Raw genomic sequence first — 23,942 nt, forward strand, 5'->3', positions numbered from 1 at the left:
TGTTTGGATAAAAGTGCTGCAGTTGAAAAAAAAGTTGTTGATGTGTTTGGCAAATAAGTGCTGGTAAACACTTTTTTTTATCAAAATGTCTGAAATACCCTTTAAGCTGTTAACATGATAAAAAGTTGATTAATTTAAGGTTTTTGTACTTAAAAAAAAATTAAAACAAAATTAATTTATGTTTTACATCCATAAGTAATAATATTTTTCTATCATTCACATATTTCTTTACCACCTTATAAGAGGAATATAAATTCATANATTTCGAGAATAATCTCCCTCTAAATAAACTTTCTAAACGACTATATTGAGGATGTTATGTATTTTTATAGGAGAAAAACTATCTTCAATTTATATTTATAGAAGTACAAACTTTTTTTTTTACAAAAAAATCTCAATCAAATATAAAAGAGATCTTTTTGAACCAAAAAATATTTTTCACCAAAAAGAATAATTCTAATTCTAAATAAAAAAAACATATTCTAATAAAATATGCTAATAGTGACATTATAATAAATATTCACATTTTTAAAATTTCTCTCCACTTCAATTTGTTTGTATGATTTTTAATATGATATGATTCTTTTAAAAAATAAAGATTTTTTTAAATCTTATTTATATCTTAAAATAATACTCTCTCTAGACCACTTTACTTGGCACATGATCAGTTTTAGTTTACAAATTACACGTGTTCTTTAAAGAAACTATGCATGTTGACAATTGTGCCCTTATTTATTATTTTTAATTATCTAAAATATTAATATCTCTTTAATAATTTTTATAATCTCTCTTCATTAAATAAAAAGAAAGTTAATTTGAACTTTCATAATATCAAAGTTAGTGCGTATGTCTCGCCACTCAGATAATTCTATGCTTAATAAATCAATATATATTAATTACTTTCCAAAATAATTAATATATATTAAGGGCAAAAAATTGGATAAAATATACTACCTCCATCTATTTTTAATTGTTATAGTTTCCTTTTTAGAGTCAAACGATAAGTACTTTGACTAATATTTTAGGATGTATTTTTTCATCATATTGATATGCAAAAAATTGCAATTTACAGTACTTTTCGTTTAGTTTTTGAATATCAATTTTTTTTGTTTAAAATATCGACTTAATGTAATCTAATTTCACTTTGAAAATTAGTCAAATTGACTTTCGAAAAGTGCAACATGACAATTAAAAGTGGACAAATGAAGTACTCAATTATACTTTTTCCGCCCATCTTTACGTGCCAATGTTTGATATGGTACACTCTTTAATCAGTAAATACTCCCTCCGTTCACTTTTACTTGTCATTTATTCCTAAAATAGATTTTCATTTTTTTACTTGTCACTTTTGACATATCAAAAAAAGATAGCAATTATTTTCCCTGTTTTACCCTCAGCATAAAATACTTATCTTTCAAATCATTTTCAAGACATCATTTAATTGATTATAATTTTGATAAAATACCTATATCAATAATTATTTTCTTAATAGGTCGGTGTGTCAAGTCAAAGTGTGACAAGTGAAAGTGAAGGAGGAAGTAATAATAAATAGAAGATATATTTTACTATATTACCTCTATTAATTATAAGTCATCTAATGTTGAAAACTTAATCAACATTTAATAGCAAGGTAAATTAGATATAAAATGATAATTATCTCTTGATTTTTCATACTCAACAAGTAAAGTTGGACAATTATTTTTAGTATATTGCATAAGTAAATTAACAGAGAGTATCTAGATTTTCTAAAATAACAACTATTTTGAACGTACCATCTATTTTAAGTAAGGATGACAAGTAAAATGACCCAGAAGGAATAAAAAATTGGTAGAATACAAGTACACAACTCATCTCCTTCGGTGTGCTCTATATCAAAACAAGAATCCATGCAAAAACAAACACAAATTCACCAACTTTCTTCAGAAAATATTCGCCACATATCAAATTATTAACTTATTAGCTAGGTGTCAACAAACTTTATAGTAAAATTAATGCATGTCCATGCAAAAAAACTCAAAGACAAATGTCTCACCACAACATTTTACGTGTCATATCCAAATCACCCCTTCTTCTCCTACAAATACCAAACCCCAAAATCCCAAATTTCTTCACACAACACCAACAACAATCACCACTACTAAAAATTATGGAAATAATAAAAATAAGCCTATGTTTATTTCTTCTTTTTAATTGTTGTTTCTCTCAAATAGAGCAACAACAAAGTTTCTTATGGCAAAAGCTTCAATACCAGCAGCAACACCGGCGCGGCCGAGCTAAAACTGATTGTCGGATCTCGAGCCTTAATGCTCGAGAACCGACTTATAAGTTTAACTCGGAGGCTGGGACCACCGAGTTCTGGGATAGGAACTCGGAGGAATTTGAATGCGCCGGAGTTGCTGCTGTGAGAAATGATATTCAGCCTAACGGGTTGTTATTGCCTCATTACAATAATGCCCCTCAACTCCTCTACATTGTCCAAGGTTTGCCTTCTTTTCTGCTCTATTCGAATTCACAATCTTAAAGTTGAGCGTCTCATTTTATGTGTCACTGAACATACGTTCCATTAATTGTTATTTTTTTTGGATGAAATGTAGGAAGTGGAATTTTGGGGACAGTGATACCAGGATGTGCTGAAACATTTGAATCACCACAAAGAGAGAAAAGCATGAGAGGAGAACAAGGCAGATCAGAGGGAGGAAGTCAATACCGAACAGGCGGTGATCGCCATCAGAAAGTCAGGCAATTCCGACAAGGCGATGTACTTGCATTGCCCGCCGGAATCACACTTTGGTTTTATAACAATGGACAAGAACGGCTTGTTACTGTCGCCTTGCTTGATGTTAGCAACCCTGTTAACCAACTCGATCTCCAATTCAGGGTAAGAAATAAGAATACTTGTAATTTTGTTACTATAGTACGCGATATTTATAAAGTCAGATCATTTGTCTGACCTTTTTGAAGTTTGTGATATTAAACATGTCAAGTCGCTAGCTAATTTAGAGTTACTAGCTAGCGACATGATAGATTTAAACATATCGTGGCCTATTGGCAAAATAATTGGGCCGGGTTAAGTTTGAACTATCTTAAACAAAAATTTTACTACTAGGAGATATAACTCCTCAACGCATATATACAGAGATCCTGTGATTTGATCTGTACTAGAGACGAGATGAACCAGAGGAAGGAAGAATAAACACATATGTATAGTGCGCACTTATAATGTTATGTTATAATATTAAATTTGTACTTGTTATAGCGAAATTTGTATAGTTTTTTTTAGTTAATGTGCGGCATTAACAATATAGTTTTAATATTTTTACAGCATTTCTTCCTAGCGGGAAATCCAAATCCCAAAGGACTAAGTGGAAGTAGGTATGAAGAAGAAATCCGAAGTCGAAAAGAACATGAACAAGGTGAACAACCACAACAACAACAATCGGGCAACCTATTCGATGGATTCGATCTAGATATCCTTGCCTATGTTTTCAATGTGGATCGCAATTTGGCCAAGAACTTGCAGGGCCGAGAAGATCAAAGGGGACAAATTATTCGGGCCGAGAACTTTGAAGTTCTCAGCCCAGAATTCGAAGAAGAAGAGCAATCACACAGGCCCGGAAAAGGATCACAGCCCAATGGGCTTGAAGAAACTATTTGTGCTATGAGGTTAAGAGAGAACTTGGGCCGCCCGTCCCGTGCTGACGTGTACAATCCACGTGGAGGACGCGTCAGCACCCTCAATAGCCATAAGCTTCCAATCCTCAATTGGCTACAACTCAGTGCTGAGAAAGGAGTCATGTACCAGGCAAGTCATTTATTGAGAATATTTTTCGTTTCTATATTCGGTATCTATATTGAAGTCAAATTAATTCAAGTGTGAAACACTTGCTATCAATAATTTTTCCATATCCAAGACTTAAAATTGAAATTTCTAGTTAAGGAGAGTAACATTATTCGCTGCACCACTTTCTTTGATGGTGTTTATTCAGAGTTGATTTGGCTCATTTAAGATATACATTTCTAGTCAAAATTAGTGGAACATGTGTGTAGTTCACTAACAATACATGACCTTTAACTTTGGGTCTGCATAAGTAGACACTTAAACTTGTATAAAATTGAACAAAAAGACACATTCGTCCTATATGGCACCCTACATGGAAATTTTATGTCCTGCGTGGCGTTCTACGTGTATTATGTCATGTAGGACACGTGTGTCTACTTGTTCAATTTTATACAAGTTTAAGTGTCTACTTGTGCACATTCAAAGTTGGAGGGCATAGTTATCCGTTGAAGCCAAATAAAATTTCATGTTTATGTATTATGCCTTTTAATTCAGACTCTTATTAAAACTCAACATATGCCATTTGAGTTTTACAGAATGCAGTAATGGCGCCATACTGGAACCTGAACGCCCACAGCATCATCTACATCATCCGAGGGACGGGACGGATTCAGGTAGTCGGGGACACTGGTAACTCTGTCTTCGACGATGAGGTCAGGGAGGGACAAATGATAGTCGTGCCACAAAATTTCGCGATAATGAAAAAGGCAGGTGACCAAGGACTCGAGTACATCGCGTTCAAGACCAACGATCAAGCGATGACAAGCCCGTTAGCCGGGCGTTTATCGGCTATCTGGGCCATGCCAGAGGAAGTGTTGATGAACTCTTATCAAATTTCCAGGCAAGAAGCTAGGAGCTTGAAGTATAATAGGGAAGAAACTTGTGTTTTTGCTGGAAGAAAGTCAACGGGATATTCAACTAGGGCAATGGAGTATGCGTTGACTGCTGTTGAGGCTTTTTTAAAAGTCTAATTAATTAAGTTTGTGTTTTGAATAATAATAATAATAGTAGTCAAGGACGTAAAGTTTATGTGAGTAAATGAGTTTTTGATGAAGTTATTATGACAATAAATGAGTTAGAGTGGTGACTTTTTAAATGAGCTATTGTTTGTTTTGAGTTAATTTGAAGTCAGAGACGAAGCTAGCTAGGATTTCAACTTATTAGTTCTATTTGAGCAAAATTTATTGAGTTCGATCGAATCTGCATGCAAACTCATGCAAACTATTAGCTTTGTCCCTGTTTGAAGTACATTTATTTCATTTAGCTAGGAGCATTTTAATTTGTTTGAAATTACTTTCGTAGCTAATTTCATTTATTATAGTGTCTTAAGAACAAAGAAAATTGGGGACCATTTGAATTGATGGCCAAGTTAGGTAATAATGCAAATTCTTCATGGGGAAGTAAGGTATATTATTAGTGTTTGATCTATAGACACATAAAAGACTTCTTATATAATTGATGGACAATAATTATGAAGCATCTTTTCTCTTAACAAGGAAAAATGAAATGCTGACATTTATTTTGAATTTGATAATTTTTGAAAAAACATTTCGACATATTTATTTTATTATTATGAGAATCAATCCTACTACTTCTGGTTCTGGGGTTTTCACACTTGAAAAAAGAAAACCAAAGCGTGTCGTCCAAATCATCGGTCCGGTACTAGATGTAGCCTTTCCCCCAGACAAGATGTCAAATATTTATAACGCTCTGGTGGTTCAAGGTCAAGATAGTGTTGGTCAACCAATTATTCGAATAAGACCAATTAACATAGGTCATAAACAGAGAGGATGAAAGAACACGTTTATGAAAGCTAGTTTGTTAGCTTTGTATTGGCTCTCATCTTACTTAACGAGATTCTTGATTAAATAGTATCGACTAAAATTGTTTGCGCATACATAGACCATATATCTTTAGCGAAGTTTCTCCTTTCTAACCTCTTCTATAATATAATATCTATTTCATCAAAGAAGAACGAAGCAGATATAAAGACATTAGATCTAGAGAAAACATGTGATCACACATCTCAAAACCTTCACGGAAAAAGAGCCAAGAAAAAAGAGAGTTTAGATGAGCAACTCATCATGAGCTAGGGCCACACTAGACCAGACTTGCACATATTGTACTATTCTCATCTTTACAAGTAGGAATTAAACTAATTGTCACATGCATCTTGTACACAAATTTAATTACTAAGATGTGGACACATAACATAATATCAATCATCTCGATTTTTTTAATATTCAAGAGTCAAACACGATATCTTTAATATATACAACCAGCTTCAATGTGCACCTTAGCGAAAGAGGCATTTTGTTGGGGGCAAAAAGTGCCCAACTCATTCACACTGCCACCAAAGAAATCCACTACAACCTCCTAATCAATTTACACTTTTTCTTTCTCTTTTTCTTAATATTTTTTTAAATTTTCTAAATAAATTAAAGCACAAACTTAAGACTAAAGATTTCTCCAGCCATGAACTTCAAAGACAAAATCGAAAGTTAGATATACCTAAACATATTTCTTTTTTTAAAAAAGGACATCTTTTGCTTTCTCTACATAGTGTGTTTTGGTACGATGGAAAATATTTTTCATGAAAAATAAGTTCTTGAAAACAAATTAATTTTTTACTTATTTTCTAGTATATTCGGTAAATAATAAGTAAAAAATACTTTATCATAAATTTTTTATATGTAATCTAACAAAATACTATAAGGTCCCCCGAAGGTGGCAATGGTAAAGGTTAGGGGGCGATGATACAATAAATATTTATAGAACTTATTTTTCCTACTTCTATTAAGGCAGACATATTCCTCATTTTTAAGGAGCTTATATTTTTCAAAGAAAATATTTTTCAAAAATTTCGTCCTACCAAAACACACCCAATATTTAGGTTTCCAGTCTATAGTGTTTGATTCCTTTCTTAGAAAAAACACCAAAAAGATGACAAAAGAAATCATGTGAAGAAAAGAATGAGACATGAGCAAAAGGTTCAAGGAACCATCCAGCCTAACATTTTATGTCATACATTTACACACACACACACACAATAACTCCAAAATAAAATCCAAATCTTCAACTTCTCTTCCTCTCAAAAATCAATCCATCTTCTTCTCAAACCATTTAATTTCCACTCAAAATCTTAAATTGAATGTCAAATTTCAACTTAGGAAAAAAGCTTATTCTACCAACTAAAAAAACATGGAAAAGCTTCACCAACAAATTACAATCAAGATTACACAAACTCAACCTTTCAAAAGCTTACAAAAGTTCCAAAAACCTTTGTATTAGAGCTTACAACTACATTTCCCCTATTATTACTCGAAAATTCTACTCGTTGATCCATCGTTCTTCATCACCACCACGTACTCATCGCAAATTTTACCATAATTACTACCAATACCAACAATGTCATAAAAATACTTCACCTATATATGTGGACCAACTTTTCCCCGAACCTATACTGAAACAACCAGCATGTCAAAATCATAACGTTAAGATATCTGCACCTCAGACGGAAGAATTCGTTGCTTCGAGTAGTGGTGGTAATGTTAATTGTAGAAACAAATTGGATCAAGAAGAGAAAGAGATTATTATGAAGGGTATTGAGGTAAATAGTGCATTGAAAAAAGGTAAGACAATTATTGAGAGTAGTGGTATTAATAATTATAAAAAATGTGATAATATTAATATTATTGATGAATGGAGAACTCCTTCAATGCCACATATAAATGGAGTGGATAAAAGAGCTGAAGAATTTATATCTAAGGTTCGTGAAGATATGGAGCTTGAAAGACAACAATCAATTCTTGATTTTCAAGAAATGTTGGCTAGAGGTGTTTAAATATAATATTTTTTTTGGTCAAAATTATTATTGGAATATTTCAAAAATTGAAGTATAAGTTTTGATTTTTTGTTCAATTCCTTACTTCCCAATTTTTAAGGGGGAAAAAAGAAATTGAATTGATTTTCTCTTCTTTTTTTTTTACGTCACACTATATCTGGAGGATCAATAGTATTTTCACTTATTCTTCAGCATGACTTGAAATCTGATGATGAAGGTGTTCATTCACTGAGCAAATCTTGCTTGTTAATTGATTTTCTCTTTGATTTGGTGTGATAGAGTAATTAAAGTGTGGATAAGAAATTTAGGTTGTGTGGTATTTGTTTTTTATGTTATATTTTTAATTTCAAGAATTGTATTGTAGTAAACATTGATTTTCTTTATTGGTCGTTACGAATAAATGAATATGATAAAACTTGTACTTTTCTTTTAGATCATTTAGTTTCCAAGTTTTTGATATAGTTACTTGAAATTGCAGGGGAAATATCAGATCCCCTTAACGTATAGCTGGTACTAATTGGTATAATTAGGATCATGTATAAGTTTTAAGAGAGATTTGAATAAAATACGCTAAGTTTAGGGGAGTCTTTATACATTCTGATGTGGAATGGTCATTTAGATACTTCTTAATACATCAATAAACAAAAACAAAAAAATTTAGAATACGAGATTCAGATTGTTTCTTGTCAAGCTCCGAGCCAGAACAAGACTTGGCTAGATCCTCTAGCTCTGCTTTGGATGCAACCATATATGACCTCTAGTTCTTCAGGTAGTTGTGATCGTTTACCCGCCTGAAGAAATTTGTGGATATCTAACTCAGATATTGACTCCGAATAAAAAAGTTGCAGTGTTAGCAATGTCAGAACAAGACTCTGACTCGACTTAAGAGATTACACTGGAATTTGAATATGTTGTTGTTGTTGGATACTTCATGACTAAGACTACCATCAGGTGCAATAGTTACATTTATCCGGTTCATTGGAACATATATGCAAAAGTATTTAGTTGGGCAGCAAAAATGAATTTATGTTCACTAGTCGAATCTAAAACCTTTGATTAAAAGTAGAAAAAGACGTAACAATCCAACACAAAATTATTATTATCCTTCACTTTTTGATTACTTTATTTATGTTCTGTTCCAAACCTTCAATAGGACCATTTTATTCTTTTATTCATATAGGACCATTTTATTTCTTTTTCATATAGCTACAAAAATAATTCAACTTTCGGCTCAAGATTTGAGTTTGAGCAATTAATTAGTTTGAGTTTAAAACATGACTTAACAAATTAAAGAATTGATGAAATTTATAAACTATATTCTTTCAAACGACTATAGGGACGATATGATACTTTATAATGAATTCAATATTCTGATTGGATATCAATTTCAAACTTTATTAGCTTGTGTTATTGCTCAGAATTGTTGTTAAAATAAGTAAATAATTGATGCACTTAGAGACCTCTTTTCAGGTTTGGTCTCGTTACATTGACATTTTTCATAAATAAATTTAGGCATAATACATAAACATGACCCTTAATTTGGCGTCAGTTGGCAACTATGACCTCCAACTTTGAGCATGCACAAATAGACACTTAAAACTTGTATAAAATTAAACAAGTAGACACATGTGTCCTACATGACATTCTACATGACAATTTTGTATCTTACGTGGCGTCCTATGTGTATTATGCCATGATAATTTGGTCTCATTACATTGATATTTCTCATAAATTTATAATATTACGTTTATTTTTCTTAATATATTTATTTTTTTAACTATATTTCTAAAGGCCAACGTGAGACACCCTCTCTTTCGTTCTTGAAAAGTCACAAAAAAAAAACATTTTGACTTGTTTGATAACACGTAGGCCTCAGGCATGGACCAGCCCTTTTGTTGTTAGAAAAAATGACAGTTACTTTCTTCCTACACCACAATTTCAAAAATCTCACAACCCGAGGCTATCTTCACAATAATTATCATTCCAAAAATATCCTTTATATTTGATAGTCCGTAGCCACTACTACTCTTTTGAGTGTGCGGTAAATCCTCTGCTCTCATGCAATAGCTTGCAGGCTTTTAATTCGGATGAATAAGTTTCTTATTATCAAAAGAAAAGAAAAAACATTCAAAATGGTATTTTAATCAAATATAAATAGTACTCTCTTCATCTGAATTTATATGATATAATTTATCTGAATACAAAGTTTAAGAAATATGAAAAGACTTCACGAGATTTTAAAACTAACTTTAAAAAAAAGTACATTTTTTATTAAATATGTGAAATTCAACATGAACAAATATTGATAATATCATCATATATTATTCAAAAAAGAAAATGTATGAATCTTTTTCGACGAACTAAAATGAAAAGTTTTGTTAAATATAGCAAAATCATGTATTTGAATGTACCCCTAAAGATAAGTGACTAATATTGTCATTTCCTTCCTAAAAAAAATGCTGACGAATCCAATAGTCACAACGACGTCGTACTGACCACTAGTTTTGAGCCAATAAATATCGCTGCAGTCTTCTCGTTGCCCATCTCACTCTCATTTTCACTTCTTCGATCATAGTTTTCATCGCTCTGGTTAACTTCTAGATCTTCAACAAAAATGGCCAAAGATCCAGTTCGCGTTCTCGTTACTGGTGCTGCAGGTAATCGATCTGTTCTATGAACTTCAAATAGCTTAATTTTTGTGATCTTTTGGTATTTTTTTCAGTTTTTTTGGTTCAGGATAACTTAGATCTGTTGTTTTACTTCATTTTGGCTTGAACTTTGATTGATTTTTAGAAGTGTTGCTTATCGGTTTTAGCCTTAGATCTACTTGTTTACTGTTAGTTTTTTTGATTTAGTTGCCGATCCTTAATAACTTAATTGATACTTTTTAGAGTCCTGATTTCCTTATAAAATGTTGTTTGAGTATTTAGATAACTGAAAAGTAGTATAAGCTCCAACTATTAAGAGCGTATTACTTTGTTTGTGGTAGTTGATTCATCTGCTTGAGGTTGTCCAAGTATGTTTGCTTGATGTACTTGTTGTTTTACCAGTTAGTATTAATTGTATTAACTTGCAAGGTTGAGATTCAGATCTTTGTTGCTCCGATTTGTAAATCCAACCAATTAAAATGATGACTGTTCTTCTCTGTTGTTGTTTGCTTTGATTTACTATGAGATATACTTTTAATTTGATTTATTGATTGGAAAAAGAAGTTTAACTACTTTAGGATTGAGATTTAGTTATTATTAGCATGATTGAGTTGATGCCTTTTTTTTTTTTTTGACAACGAACATGTAGTATTAGCAACTGTGATGTCATGATTTAGATTTGTGGATTCGTGGTTTGGATAAACTTCACATGTGTTAGTTAAGCTAGATAATTATGAAGATTCGCTTGTTAGTGTCTTTGGAATCTGTTTCGAGGTTTTACATTTTCTTTTCTATAGTTGGAAAAATGTTATTCTGAGATTAATCTTTTATTGGTATCAAAATTATGAATTGGTTGGAATGTTATGTTAACAGGGTAATGTTGATTTGTTTTCAGGACAAATTGGATATGCCTTGGTGCCTATGATTGCCAGGGGAGTGATGTTGGGCGCAGATCAGCCTGTAATTCTCCACATGTTGGATATTCCACCTGCTGCTGAGGCACTGAATGGAGTGAAGATGGAATTAGTGGATGCTGCCTTCCCTCTTCTTAAGGGTTGGTGCAGTTGCTTATAATCTTAATGTTATGCCATTTTATCACTTTTTGTAAATTAAATTGGTTTAACTGGTGTGTTCTTCTATGTATGTGTTAGGTGTTGTTGCTACAACTGATGCTGTCGAGGCATGCACTGGTGTCAACGTTGCGGTCATGGTTGGAGGTTTCCCCAGGAAAGAAGGCATGGAAAGGAAAGATGTGATGTCAAAGAATGTTTCTATTTACAAGTCCCAGGCTTCTGCACTTGAGAAGCATGCAGCTCCCAACTGCAAGGTCAGGCAAAAGTATATAGATCTTTGTTAGTCCTTTAAATTTTTAGCTTTTGCGTCTTGTAAATTGCACCTAGTGTCCAGTGCTGCATGATATACTTCCAGCTTTTGATTAGATTATTCTTCTATTTTGACTGTGGAGGTAATTGATTACTTGACTGATGAATAGATCACCTAAGTCGGTGAGAATAGTTACGAGATGTCTATAGCCAACTTTTAATGTCTTGTGTATTACTTTAATATGTCCTTTCTGCCACAAACTCTAATGTCTTTGTTATTTATTGCCTTCTGTTTGTGTCAATGGAAGCATCATTGAACCATTTTCAGGATTTCGATGTGCATGTTATGCACCTTCAATTTCATTTGTGGTTTTAAAATTTTGCCTCGTGTCTCTTCCAGGTGTTGGTTGTTGCTAACCCTGCCAATACAAATGCACTGATCTTGAAAGAATTTGCACCATCCATTCCTGAGAAGAACATTACCTGTCTCACACGGTTGGACCATAACAGGGCCCTTGGCCAAATCTCAGAAAGACTGAGTGTCCAAGTGAGTGATGTTAAAAATGTCATCATTTGGGGAAACCACTCATCATCACAGTATCCTGATGTCAACCACGCAACAGTTAAAACACCAGCTGGAGATAAGCCAGTCCGTGAACTTGTGGCCGATGATGCATGGTATAATGACTCAGTGGCTTGTTGTGAATTGATTATCTATTTTTTTTCTTCAGTTTTGCCGATTAACTGATAAATTATTTTCTCTGTATTTAGGTTGAACAGTGAGTTCATTGCTACTGTACAACAGAGGGGTGCTGCCATTATCAAGGCTAGAAAGCTTTCTAGTGCTCTTTCCGCTGCTAGTTCTGCTTGTGATCACATTCGTGACTGGGTCCTTGGAACTCCAGAGGTAGATCTCTTAACTTGGGTCCTTTTTGTATTAATATATAAGAAAGTTATTATTATGCACGTTGCTGTCTATAAAGTAGTTCTTATCTCAATTTTTTTCAAACCAAATGTTGCAGGGCACTTTTGTTTCTATGGGTGTTTACTCTGATGGGTCATACAATGTCCCAGCTGGGCTTATTTATTCCTTCCCAGTTACATGCAAAAATGGAGAATGGTCCATTGTTCAAGGTTAGAAAATATGTTTTATTAGCATTCAGATACTGTCCTTGATTTTAATCAATTATTTACACTGTTCCATGTTAGGCTCCTCTTTTATGTTATTGGTCTCAGGCTGTTCATCTTTTTAAACACAGTTGGTCAAATTAAATTGGTAACTTGGGGAAAATAATTCTAAATCAGACGTCTATTTGCCTGATGGCTTTAGATGTTAACTAATGATTTCTCTGGAAGTTCCCATATAAATTTTTATGAGTTGCTTGTCAACATGGTCTTAAGTATTTTGTTGTTCGTGTGCCCAGGTCTTCCAATTGACGAGTTCTCGAGAAAGAAGTTGGACTTGACAGCCGAGGAACTATCTGAGGAAAAAGCATTGGCTTACTCCTGCCTTACTTAAATTGCCCAAATATCCTGAATTGCCTTTTCGACATATAATGGTAATAGAAGTGGCTTCAGTTTTGAATAAGGCCATTGTTGATTCTTGAGGGAAGTGATGATGGGGGAATATACTGCTTTGTCAGTTGTTTACTCTTAATGTACTCTATTTTATGCCAAAATTTCGAGATAGAACTGATGTCTTTTGCGAATAACTAGCATCTTTTGTTCGCCCTTGGATGATGATTTTCTGTAATGAGCAGGTTTTTGTTCTTGCCCATCAATTTTCCCTTAAATTGCTAACACTTCTTCATGTCTGGTGTGCTTTATATTGTGCTTCAAACAAGCACAAAACTAGATAGTCGCTCGTGTACAATCGAACTCAACATCAAGTCAAGTGTTCACGTAGCCAACCATCTAAGCTACTAAAATTTTCTAGCTATTTTAGAGAGACCCTTAAGAATAATACATAAGCCTTTTCTTTTCCATCTACGTCCCATGTCTTTAAAGAAAGTTATTAGAGACTATCTTCTTCGATTTTTCATATTTTAGTTTATGCTTGTTACACACGTTCAAGACTACAATATAGCGCTATGCATACTTTGGTAAACATTGAATCATCATATCGACATCGAAAGATTCGATATTACATAAGGGTATCTTACGATCAAATTAACTAATATGTTCCTAAAATATTACGGATATATAAGGCAAGATAAATATATATAACGAAGTGAGTCAATGTATCGAAAGTCATTTTAAATAGAAGTTACTTGGAATTTGCAAATGAAACCAACTGTAGAATTATGTTATAGCAAAAAGGAAATGTTAGCAAAAAGATCAAAGTTTGGAGAATTATGGGATAAAGATAAGGGAAATGTAAGAGAAGTTGACGAGAAAATGCAAAAATATTTTTGGAAACCCAGATAATCCGCAACCGGATAATTCATAACTACTACAATTTCTGCCAAACTCTTCTGTCCTTCGGGTGAGTACTATGTGGTGAGCACTTTGTGCATACGGGATAAACCCTCATTGTGTAATAGTCCGCAAACTACAAAAGATGTAAATTGCACTAGACAAGCCCTATATATGCGATATAATCGATTTAGAAGGCATTGAGACTTGAGAGAGATCAATCCCGAGTCATTCGTATGAATGACCAACTGATCCCGAAGGACACAATGCAAAAAATTAAGGACCAAATCCATTGAATTTTATTATTTAGAGTAACTTCTATGATATTTTCTTCTCGAATGACTCCTAATGATTTGCTATCCATTATGTGAAAAGAATGAGAAGAATACTAATATTTCTTTTTCATTCGGTCTTCGATATCCGTATTAAAGTCCGATTGCTTTGAGCTTATATCTAATTCACTCATTTTGTAATTTTATTCATCAATATAGAGGTCTCACCACAAAAAAAAAAATGAATTGATTTTTGAATTTTGCTTGATCACTCTAGGCATTAAGAATTTCATCAAAGTTTTTCGATTGACTTCTAATGATTTATGAGAGTCCCTTTGTATCAATTTTAAAAGATGTTAGTTTTACCTTTTCTTTTTTAAAATTGAAAGATAATTTACTCGAAGTTTTCTTGAGACATATTCCTTCCGTCCTAATTTATACGATGTTATCGGAGGGAGAGAGTAAGAAATTTACTAACTACATCACTAACAAGAAATTCTACTTTATATTATAAAAAATTATAAAAGTATGTAAACTATATCTTGTTGCTTTTGGACTAATCCTAAAAGAAATTTGAACTACTTTTCCTAGTCCTTTTGATTCAATTAAATGTGGAAGTGAGCGAAAGAGTAGTCGAAATCATCACATTAAGAGATAGATGAAGAATTCAAGACACATTAAATAAAAGTCTTAAGAACAATATTATTCAATATTTTGGCCTTTAACTTAGATAAAGATTTTTCGTTTATGAGAACCAACAATCACTATTTGTTAGGTATACATAGAATAAATTTTACTTTAGTATAATAGTCCATAAATCACACACGAGAAGTAAATTGCATTAGGCAGTTCTATGCGACCAAGGGAGAGGGTCTTCACCTGAACCCTCTTGGCAAAAAATAACACTGTATTTTGTACGTATATAAAAGGTATTTAAAAAAAATAAATTGATTTTTGATTTTTACTTGATCACTCTAGGCATTAAGAATTTCATCAAAGTTTTTCGATTGACTACTAATGATTTATGAGAGTCCCTTTTGTATCAATTTTAAAAGATGTTAGTTTTACCTTTTCTTTTTTAAAATTGAAAGATAATTTACTCGAAGTTTTCTTGAGACATATTCCTTCCGTCCTAATTTATACGATGTTATCGGAGGGAGAGAGTAAGAAATTTACTAACTACATCACTAACAAGAAATTCTACTTTATATTATAAAAAATTATAGAAGTATGTAAACTATATATTGTTGGTTTTCGACTAATCCTAAAAGAAATTTGAACTACTTTTCCTAGTCCTTTTGATTCAATTAAATGTGGAAGTGAGCGAAAGAGTAGTCGAAATCATCACATTAAAGAGATAGATGAAGAATTCAAGACACATTAAATAAAAGTCCTAAGAACTATATTATTCAATATTTTGGCCTTAACTTAGATAAAGATTTTTTGTTTATGAGAACCAGCAATCGCTATTTGTTAGGTATACATAGAATAAATTTTACTTTAGTATAATAGTCCATAAATCACACACGAGACGTAAATTGCATTAGGCAGTTCTATGCGACCAAGGGCAAGGGTCTTCACCTGAACCCTCTTGGCAAAAAATAACACTGTATTTTGTACATATATAGAAGGTATTTAAAAAAAAATTAATTTAGCGAGAGTAATAGTTTAGGGAATTCAAAATTTATCTTGAGGTTCCAAGTTCAAATCTCAGACACTATATTTTATTTTTTCGAACCTTTTCAGACCCTCTTAGTGAAAATTCTAGATTTCTATAGATTGTAGGTCTCCAAAACCTAATGTCATAGGTTCAAATTTGTGATTTTTTCTTTTTAAATCGAACAGATTCATTCAGTAACTTTCACAACAATTCAAACTTGACCCTCTTGTGCATGTGAATTAAAGAAAGGAAGCCACTTGTATACAACAAGCTCAATTGAGAAAATATACAGAAATTTCAAACCTAAAATATATCTCATTTAAAATATTTCATGTTCAACCAACTCGGACATTCTTTTTAATCCAAGATTCAACATATTACTGATTAATTCCATGTTGACTAGTTAGGAAGATCATTAAAGGTCTCTGTGTGAATTTATAGTTATTTTCTGGTTAATAACAAAATCATGTCATTTTCAGTAGAAATTTTCACCTGATTTGACAAGTAAATGGTCTTTTTTCCACATCCATAATTTTCTATGTTCCTACAGAGTTTTCTCTCTTTATGTTTTCAACGTGTTAAATCTTTTTTCGACACTATATAGTAAAAAAAAAAAATAGGTTGCCCTTTAAAGTGTATGTGAATGCATGCAATCATGCATGATGTATCATGTATATATTTGTTGAATTGATGCAAATATCAGGTACGAATAAATATATGTCTTAATTAGATCATTAGAAAAATTTGTTATGCAACTAGCATGTTATTTGTTATATGATTAGGGACGGAATAAAGATTTACATTTTATGAGTTTTGAATTTTAAGACAATTTCAAATTTTAATAGTTAACTGAATTCTGCATTCAACTTTTATACATATTTAATAAATTTTTAATATGAACACAAAATTAAAACTACTAGGTTCTATTGAACTTACGTATCCTACCTCTACTAATACTATTCTCAAATAACTTGGAGCTAAATTTTCTATTCACACTATTATAAATATGAAAATAATAGTCCAAATCGAATTGTATTATCAACTGTCCTGTGAAATCGACTATTCCCCTTTTCCATTTCTTTTAATATATATATACACATTAGATATTTTTAGCACGCAATTATAGAAAAGTACTTTAAATTTGACAATTATAACTAAGAAAAATAATATTTGACTATCAAAATAGCAACATATCATTTGATATAGACAAGAAAATGGAATAATCAAGCTATTGTGGTTAGCATGTCCATTTTAATTAGAGATCAGTCGCAGAAATATAAGGTAATAATAATTTTTTATAGTTTAATCTTTTTCCGAATCCTGCACATATATAGGAGGAGCTTAGTGCGCCTACACTTTTAAAGATCATAATCTCTAAGTACTAATGTATGGACATATATCATTAGAAGCAGATTTAGAACTTATAATTTTATGTGTTTAATTTTAAGATATATCATGTATTCGGTTGATTTACTAGGTTTGAAATATATTTTTATACAAATTTTAAGTCAAAATTATTAAATTTAAATGAGTTAATAGCTAATATACTAGATTCGCTTCATAGACAATTATCTTTCACATGTAGGTTAACGTTATGCAATGATTATTGTGGATGAATTAGGTCGAAAGTAAATATAATTTTGACGTTGAAATTTTGTCAGAAAATTATGTACCCCAGTGTTTTTGAATATTATTATTATTTATATACACCTTGTTTTTCTCATGCAAATTTATTTTTTCCACAAAGTATATGTATTTGATGAATAATAGTGGACACCTTGTTTTTTTATGCAAATTTTATAAATCTCAATCCGCCTCTAATTAAATATTTATTCATTTTTAATTAAAGATTGAGATTCGAGTCTTACACTTATTTTCGATATAAAACATCTTTAGCTTGATAGTTGAATTTTCGATAAGAATCAAAATTAATTGACTGTCAAAAGGAATATGAAACATCAGGTAAATTTCTGCAACATTTTCATAAAAAATAATCTCAATAATAAATTCCACTTCCATGAACTCTATGGTCAATTTTACTGTGGAAAGGAATTAATAAAACTGTCACACACATTTTTCCTGTGATTTGGAATTGCCTAAAAGTTCATTTGGGTGTTTTGGTGTGTCGGAAAATATTTTCTAAGTTTTTCATGTTGATTGATTAAATTTTTGAAAAAGATATTGATCGTGTCTATCTCATTTCTAAAACATCTCAGCAGCCCACATCTTTGTTTAAATTACATACAAATATTTTTAATATAATATATATCAAACACACAAAAAGAAGTATACTTATTTACCAAGAATAGGAAAATATTTTTCAGATAAACGTTTGTTTTATGAAAAATAATAATTCTTGATACCGAACCCACCAAAACGGTGGTAAAATTATGATACCGGCCACATTTATTAAAAATAAATAAAACGTTTTCTACTATTTAAGAAGTGATGTGTCATTTTACCATAGCATAGTTGGTTGTGGTATAATGATGAAACTGTTTCATCACTAATCAGAACTTTCGATTCGAGTCCTAGATATGAAGAATTTTTTTATTGAGAGCACTACTTTTGAATGAGCTTTGCAGTGCGCAATCCGGACACCACCCCAAATATGGCACTACAGTGCGCAATTTGAATTTAGTCGAAACTCCAAAATAATAATAATAATAAAAATAAAAGAAAGGATTGCTTTTGCTTTCAATGGATTGACATGCAATCTATTTGAACTTCCATGATAAAAATTAATTTACACGTCAAAATTATTTTGATTTATCATTTGTACCTGCACATCAATGTTTAAAACCAAACAGCAATCAACATTTTCTCCTCTTTTTTAAAAAAAAAATGTTCTTTAGCCGACAGAAGTTCTTTAAACAATTACTGATATAATATTATTAGGGTAATGCTAAATGGCCAGATAATTTAGCCAAAAATTTAAAAAGTGTTTAATATTTTTTTAAAATTTTAAAATAAACTAGTTTGTTTTCCATTTTTTTTAATTAAAAGATATTAAAGTTAAAAAGGTAAAAATATTCAAAAGAATAAAATAACATAGGTAAAATACTATTCTGGCCAAATTCTGACCAAAAGGATTCTTCCATTAAGATCTTAAGTGAATATAGTGTCTCAAGTGAAATATGGAGAAGCTCAAATTAAGATCTTAAGTGAATATAGTGTCTCATGTTGATAGATTTTTTTTAAAAAAAAAAAACGAAGACCCAATAAATCATAGTTAAATTATGAGCGAGTTAAAACAATTTCAAGGTGTAAATGGATAAACTGATTATTCCTCCGTCCTTTATCAGAAATTTCATAAAAAAAAACATATATCCTCCTTTATTAGAATATTTGACATGATATGAATCTCATATATACTATGGTCATGTCAATAAATAGAGTAAATATCTCAAAAGGTCACTCAAGTATGTGAAATTATTTGAGAAAGTCACTCAACTTGGTTTTATATCAATAAAGTCATTCAACTTATGGATTTTCTTTTATAAAATCACGCAACTTAAACTATTTTTCTAGAAAATCATCATAACCAAAAGATAAAAGAGATAATTGCACAAACTACCCTTCAAGTTTAGTTTTGTAATACTTACTTCCATTATAGTTTATAATATTATGTTTATTTCTCTTATTTTATTTTATTTTAAATAATTATTTTATTTTTAATAATTGTTTTCTTAACTTAATTATTAAAAATTTATGATTTAACTAAATTTTCCTTTATCATATATTATTTAATTTAAATAATTTTATAACATCTTTTATTCAAGTTATCAAAAAAATCTAACTTTGCAAAACAAACTCATTTTTTATTCCATATAAATATGCACGCCACACTAAATAATACCATACTAAACAGTAATATCAAATATTTGACCCACGAATTAAAATGAAATTTCAATTCAAAACCACACAAACAAAACTACTAAAGGGATATTCAAAAACTAGTATCCAATATTTAGTTGAAATAATTTTTGAAAAACTTTTGCCAGATGGAGAAAAAAGGAATGATTCTTTTTCTTAAAGAACATCTCTCAGGTTGACGAAGGAAGAAAAAGAGGGAAGAATTTGGTGGGGGAAGGTGGTTTATCTCAGCCTCATCCTGTCATCCATATCCAATTCTAGTTGGGGTGATGCTTTAGCTTTGGAGTCATTGAATTTGAATTTGTCCGAACTAATTTCATAGTATTGGTGTATATGCATTTGATTATCAAAATAAAATATTAAGTGCATATATTGGTGGGTATAAATTATGGTAAAATATGATGAAACCTGAGCCAAGTTGAATTAATGCTTAATGCTTGGTCGATTGAGTTGATATTAATTAAGTTAAGACAATAACTAAAAATAAAATAAAATAAGAGAAATAAGCATAATATTATAAACTACAATAGAAGTAAGTATTACAAAACTAAACTTGAAGGGTAGTTTGTGCAATTATTTTTTTTAATCTTTTGACAATAATGATTTTCTAGAAAAATAATTTAAGTTGAGTGATTTTATAAAAGAAAATCCATAAGTTGAGTGATTTTATTGATATAAAATCAAGTTGAATGACTTTCTCAAATAGTTTCACATACTTGAGTGACCTTTTGAGATATTTACTCCAATAAATATCAAATATCACATATGATCCCAAAAAGAAAAAGTGAATTAGTAAATTAGTAAATTAAGGATACATAACAATTCATCCAATGACAAGACGATAAGAAGAATAACAAATTCCTTGTATTTATTTATTTTACTTTTTTTGTTAAAATGTGATGTTACAAAGGAATGAAGGATATACTTCACATACAATTAATCTAATTAAGTTAGGAGGATATAAATAGAGTTTCTTGAATTCTTTTCTCCAATATCTCCAATAATTTCCCCTTTTTCACATCACCATCCACTATACTTTTTTCCCAATTAAACTAAACTAAAAAGTTTCAAAACAAAAATATGAAAATAAAAAGAAAAAAAATTTCCTAGCTAAAAAAAGAAAAGAAAAGGATCAACTTGTATTTTTTTGTTGGTCCTCTCAAGAACTTTAAAGTCAATAAACAAACAAGAATTTTCAAACTTGTCGACTCCCAAAAAATCCCAAAGCACCACTAATAATTAGTTGGCATTCCACTACTTCAAGTTTTGAAAACAACAAAATTAACCCCTCAAAATTCTGGTAACTCTAATAAGTCCCCAGACTTTATGAAAACATTGTACCAAAAGTCCATGTCATCCTCTAATTTTGCTCCAACATCCATCTCCACACTTTCTTGCTTCATGTCATGAAATGGAAATTGAACTTGTAATTCTTCACCACCTCTCGTGGATAAATCGTCTGTCCAAAAACTCTCGTCGATCTCTGGGATAAAATTTTCAGATGAGTCCATTTGATCACTACCATTCGAGATGCCCATTGTCACGGCTAGTGAATCGGCCGTGACAGTCGACATCTCGCTAGATGACAATTGTGGAGAGTTCGGGCCGGACCCAAGCCCGGGCCCGTCTTGTTGGTTGTTGCTAAAATTGTTTGAACTTTTCAAATCAATTTGAGAAGTACAAGGAGCTTTGGAATCATTGTTGTTTTTTGAGTGTCTTTTGGAGTTTTGAGGAGGCTGATAATTTTTAAGCCTTTTTTTCAAGTGAGTGTGCCATACATTCTTAATTTCATTATCTGTTCGTCCCGGTAATCTAGCTGCTATCGCAGACCATCTGAAGAAAAAAAAAGGAAAATTTAATTAATACAAATCTAAACAAATCTTTTTGTGATTTAATTAATTTAGAGAAGTGGACAAGAATTATTATAGTGCTTAAAACTTTAATTATTTTGTCACAAGAACCTATGGAGCTATGCACCACATGACTTGATTTGTTTAACTTATAATTAAATGCAACTAGATTTGCAAATGAGATTAATTAATGTAACTAAAAACATGTCTAAACGAATCTTTTTCATAATCTTTGGATTATTCCTAGATACAAACAAAATAAAAAGATAAATGATTAAAATAATAAAAATAATATATTTAATGTAATTTCATTGAATATTTGGTAATATTGGCTTTTAAAAAAAGGAAATAAATTAAAGGAAAAACTATAAAGTTTGATTAATTATTTTTGTGAATAATGATTATCAGCATGCAAGACATTACTGAATGTGATAAAGACAATACTCTTTTTTTTAACAAAAAAAAAAATCAGCTTTTTTAGAACTATGATCATTATTCTTCTTGCCGTTTCACTCTTTTTAAAAGTCCTTTAATTTATTTCTTCTTTTTGTTTTGTTTAAATAAGAAAAAAAAAACTATGTTATATGAATGTGACAGATCTAAAAGAAATGAATATTCGAGAAACCCAATTTACTAAAATTAGTAAATAATAATTTGAAAAAAAAAATGAAAATTATAAACTCACCTATTGCCAAGCATTTCATGTAATTGAATAATGCTATCTTCTTCTTCTCTTGTGAAATTTCCTCTTTTAATATCTGGACGCAAATAATTTGTCCAACGAAGTCTGCAGCTCTTTCCACATCTCAATAATCCTGATAATTAATAAAAAAAATCATTAGTTTTACTAATTAAAAATGCCACATTAAGTTCTAGTAATTAATTTTTTTTTTCAATTTTCGCCAATTTTTCAGATAAAAAATGAAAAAGCCCGTTTGTTTTTTACCGGGCTTCACAAAGCCCGAAACAAAGTTATTCGACCGAAAATGGAAACAAAATGATTGTCCAAAGGAGCGAAAAAGCTCCTGACAAAAAGCCTGTTTCTCTTAAACGGGCTTTGAGTGGCCCGAATTAAGTGTGAACAGAGGTAGAGTCGGAATTTGAGGCAATTAATTACCAGCTAGTTTAGGGAGGGCTCTCCAATTGCCATGACCATTTGATTGAATGTAAGAGATGAGAATTTGATCTTCTTCTGGAGTCCATGGCCCTTTCTTCAACCCCATCTTCTCACAACAAGGAGCTCTAACCATTTTTTTCTTTAACTTGATGAACTTTTTTTTTTTTATCTTTAATCAATTGAATTTTGGTATTCTTCTTCAAAAGTAGTAGTGTTTTTTTTTTGTGTGTGTGAGAAATGAGTATTCACAATATGAGTGGGAGGAAATGCTTTGGATGTGTGAGGTATTTATGGGGGTTTTGAGTTATACTCTAATAGCTTTTTAAAAAGGAAAAATAATAAGAAAAAGTCTATTGCTGCGATTTCCTCGAAGTTGGATTAGTTTCTCTCTCTAGGAAAATAATAATAATAAAAGGAAAAATAATTACTATGGTTTGAGTGGATATTTTTTTTTACTACGTGTGCGACAAGTGTGCATGACACTAGTTTTACTAAATCAATTATTTGGCTCACTTTTCCAATATGAATGGTGTGATATTAAACGGGCTTTTGTTTGGTCATAGATTTTAAAGTCGTGATTTTTATTTTTGAAATTTGAAATTGTATCTGAATATTAATTTTATTTGGAAAAACAATTAAAAGTTTGTGGTCAAATAAATATTTTGACAAATAAAGTCAAACATATATTTAAGGATATTTTTTTAAAGAATGATTTTTAATTTATGATCAAACACCAAATTTCATGGTCAAACAAATATTTAAAGATATTTTTTTAAAAATATGATTCATAATTTATGATCACACACCAAATTTCATGGCCAAACAAATATTTAATGATAATTTTTTAATATATGATTCATAATTTATGGTCAAACACTAACTAATTAAGAAAAAACAATAAGGAGTTACCCAAATTTATCTCATTTATGTAACACATTTTTCTAATAATATGTCTAAAAAAGAAAAATTTGTGTGTCTCAATTTATATGACATATTTTCCTTTTTAGTCCATCTAAAGAAGAATGCTACTAATTTTACCAAATCAATTAGTATTTGGTTCACTTTTCCAACATGAATGATATGATATTAAACGGGATTTC

General features: G+C 30.8%; 6 protein-coding genes across 7 annotated transcripts in view; 5 read left to right on the forward strand and 1 right to left on the reverse strand.

Annotated features, from left to right (window-relative positions):
* The window catches only part of LOC125871526 (cryptochrome-1), a 258,924-nt gene that overhangs the window by 200,625 nt on the left and 34,357 nt on the right, over positions 1-23,942 (forward strand). The window lies entirely within an intron of this gene.
* LOC125871545 (germin-like protein subfamily 1 member 7) overlaps positions 1-23,942 on the forward strand; it is a 171,061-nt gene that overhangs the window by 58,505 nt on the left and 88,614 nt on the right. Inside the window, exon 1 of one of the 2 annotated variants that reach the window (XM_049552170.1) lies at positions 9,390-9,401. The exons of the other annotated variant lie outside the window; for it this stretch is intronic. The gene's annotated coding sequence lies outside the window, so the exon portion shown is untranslated. Of the gene's footprint in view, positions 1-9,389; positions 9,402-23,942 lie in introns of those variants that run through there. 2 annotated transcript variants of the gene reach the window in all.
* On the forward strand, positions 2,128-4,931 carry LOC125871531 (11S globulin seed storage protein Ana o 2.0101-like). The gene is made up of 4 exons (XM_049552144.1): positions 2,128-2,480; positions 2,595-2,878; positions 3,323-3,802; positions 4,375-4,931. The coding sequence occupies exons 1-4, from the start codon at positions 2,147-2,149 to the stop codon at positions 4,807-4,809; spliced, it is 1,533 nt and encodes a 510-aa protein (XP_049408101.1). The 5' UTR covers positions 2,128-2,146; the 3' UTR covers positions 4,810-4,931.
* LOC125871544 (uncharacterized) lies at positions 6,721-8,092 on the forward strand. Its single transcript, XM_049552168.1, has one exon. It carries the CDS (start codon positions 6,990-6,992, stop codon positions 7,680-7,682), a length of 693 nt encoding a protein of 230 aa, XP_049408125.1. The 5' UTR covers positions 6,721-6,989; the 3' UTR covers positions 7,683-8,092.
* On the forward strand, positions 10,133-13,429 carry LOC125871537 (malate dehydrogenase). The gene is made up of 7 exons (XM_049552159.1): positions 10,133-10,339; positions 11,226-11,384; positions 11,482-11,657; positions 12,053-12,330; positions 12,424-12,559; positions 12,675-12,786; positions 13,077-13,429. The coding sequence occupies exons 1-7, from the start codon at positions 10,297-10,299 to the stop codon at positions 13,169-13,171; spliced, it is 999 nt and encodes a 332-aa protein (XP_049408116.1). The 5' UTR covers positions 10,133-10,296; the 3' UTR covers positions 13,172-13,429.
* LOC125871542 (transcription factor MYB4-like) lies at positions 21,089-23,081 on the reverse strand. Its single transcript, XM_049552165.1, has 3 exons — positions 22,843-23,081; positions 22,411-22,540; positions 21,089-21,708 (listed from the first exon to the last, which is right to left on the reverse strand). The coding sequence occupies exons 1-3, from the start codon at positions 22,973-22,975 to the stop codon at positions 21,165-21,167; spliced, it is 807 nt and encodes a 268-aa protein (XP_049408122.1). The 5' UTR covers positions 22,976-23,081; the 3' UTR covers positions 21,089-21,164.

This window comes from Solanum stenotomum, chromosome 7 (assembly GCF_019186545.1).
Source record: "Solanum stenotomum isolate F172 chromosome 7, ASM1918654v1, whole genome shotgun sequence".
Classification (NCBI taxonomy): Eukaryota; Viridiplantae; Streptophyta; class Magnoliopsida; order Solanales; family Solanaceae; genus Solanum; species Solanum stenotomum.

Excerpts from the sequence above, each read along its gene's own strand:
- LOC125871531 (XM_049552144.1), top strand. The coding sequence starts at position 2,147 with ATGGAAATAATAAAAATAAGCCTATGTTTATTTCTTCTTTTTAATTGT. Across the intron at positions 2,481-2,594 it reads ACTCCTCTACATTGTCCAAG|GAAGTGGAATTTTGGGGACA; the intron begins GTTTGCCTTCTT and ends GATGAAATGTAG. Across the intron at positions 3,803-4,374 it reads AGAAAGGAGTCATGTACCAG|AATGCAGTAATGGCGCCATA; the intron begins GCAAGTCATTTA and ends TGAGTTTTACAG.
- LOC125871544 (XM_049552168.1), top strand. The coding sequence starts at position 6,990 with ATGTCAAATTTCAACTTAGGAAAAAAGCTTATTCTACCAACTAAAAAA.
- LOC125871537 (XM_049552159.1), top strand. The coding sequence starts at position 10,297 with ATGGCCAAAGATCCAGTTCGCGTTCTCGTTACTGGTGCTGCAG. Across the intron at positions 10,340-11,225 it reads TCTCGTTACTGGTGCTGCAG|GACAAATTGGATATGCCTTG; the intron begins GTAATCGATCTG and ends ATTTGTTTTCAG. Across the intron at positions 12,331-12,423 it reads CTTGTGGCCGATGATGCATG|GTTGAACAGTGAGTTCATTG; the intron begins GTATAATGACTC and ends CTCTGTATTTAG.
- LOC125871542 (XM_049552165.1), bottom strand. The coding sequence starts at position 22,975 with ATGGTTAGAGCTCCTTGTTGTGAGAAGATGGGGTTGAAGAAAGGGCCA. Across the intron at positions 22,541-22,842 it reads AGCCCTCCCTAAACTAGCTG|GATTATTGAGATGTGGAAAG; the intron begins GTAATTAATTGC and ends ATTAATTATCAG. Across the intron at positions 21,709-22,410 it reads CATGAAATGCTTGGCAATAG|ATGGTCTGCGATAGCAGCTA; the intron begins GTGAGTTTATAA and ends TTTTTTCTTCAG.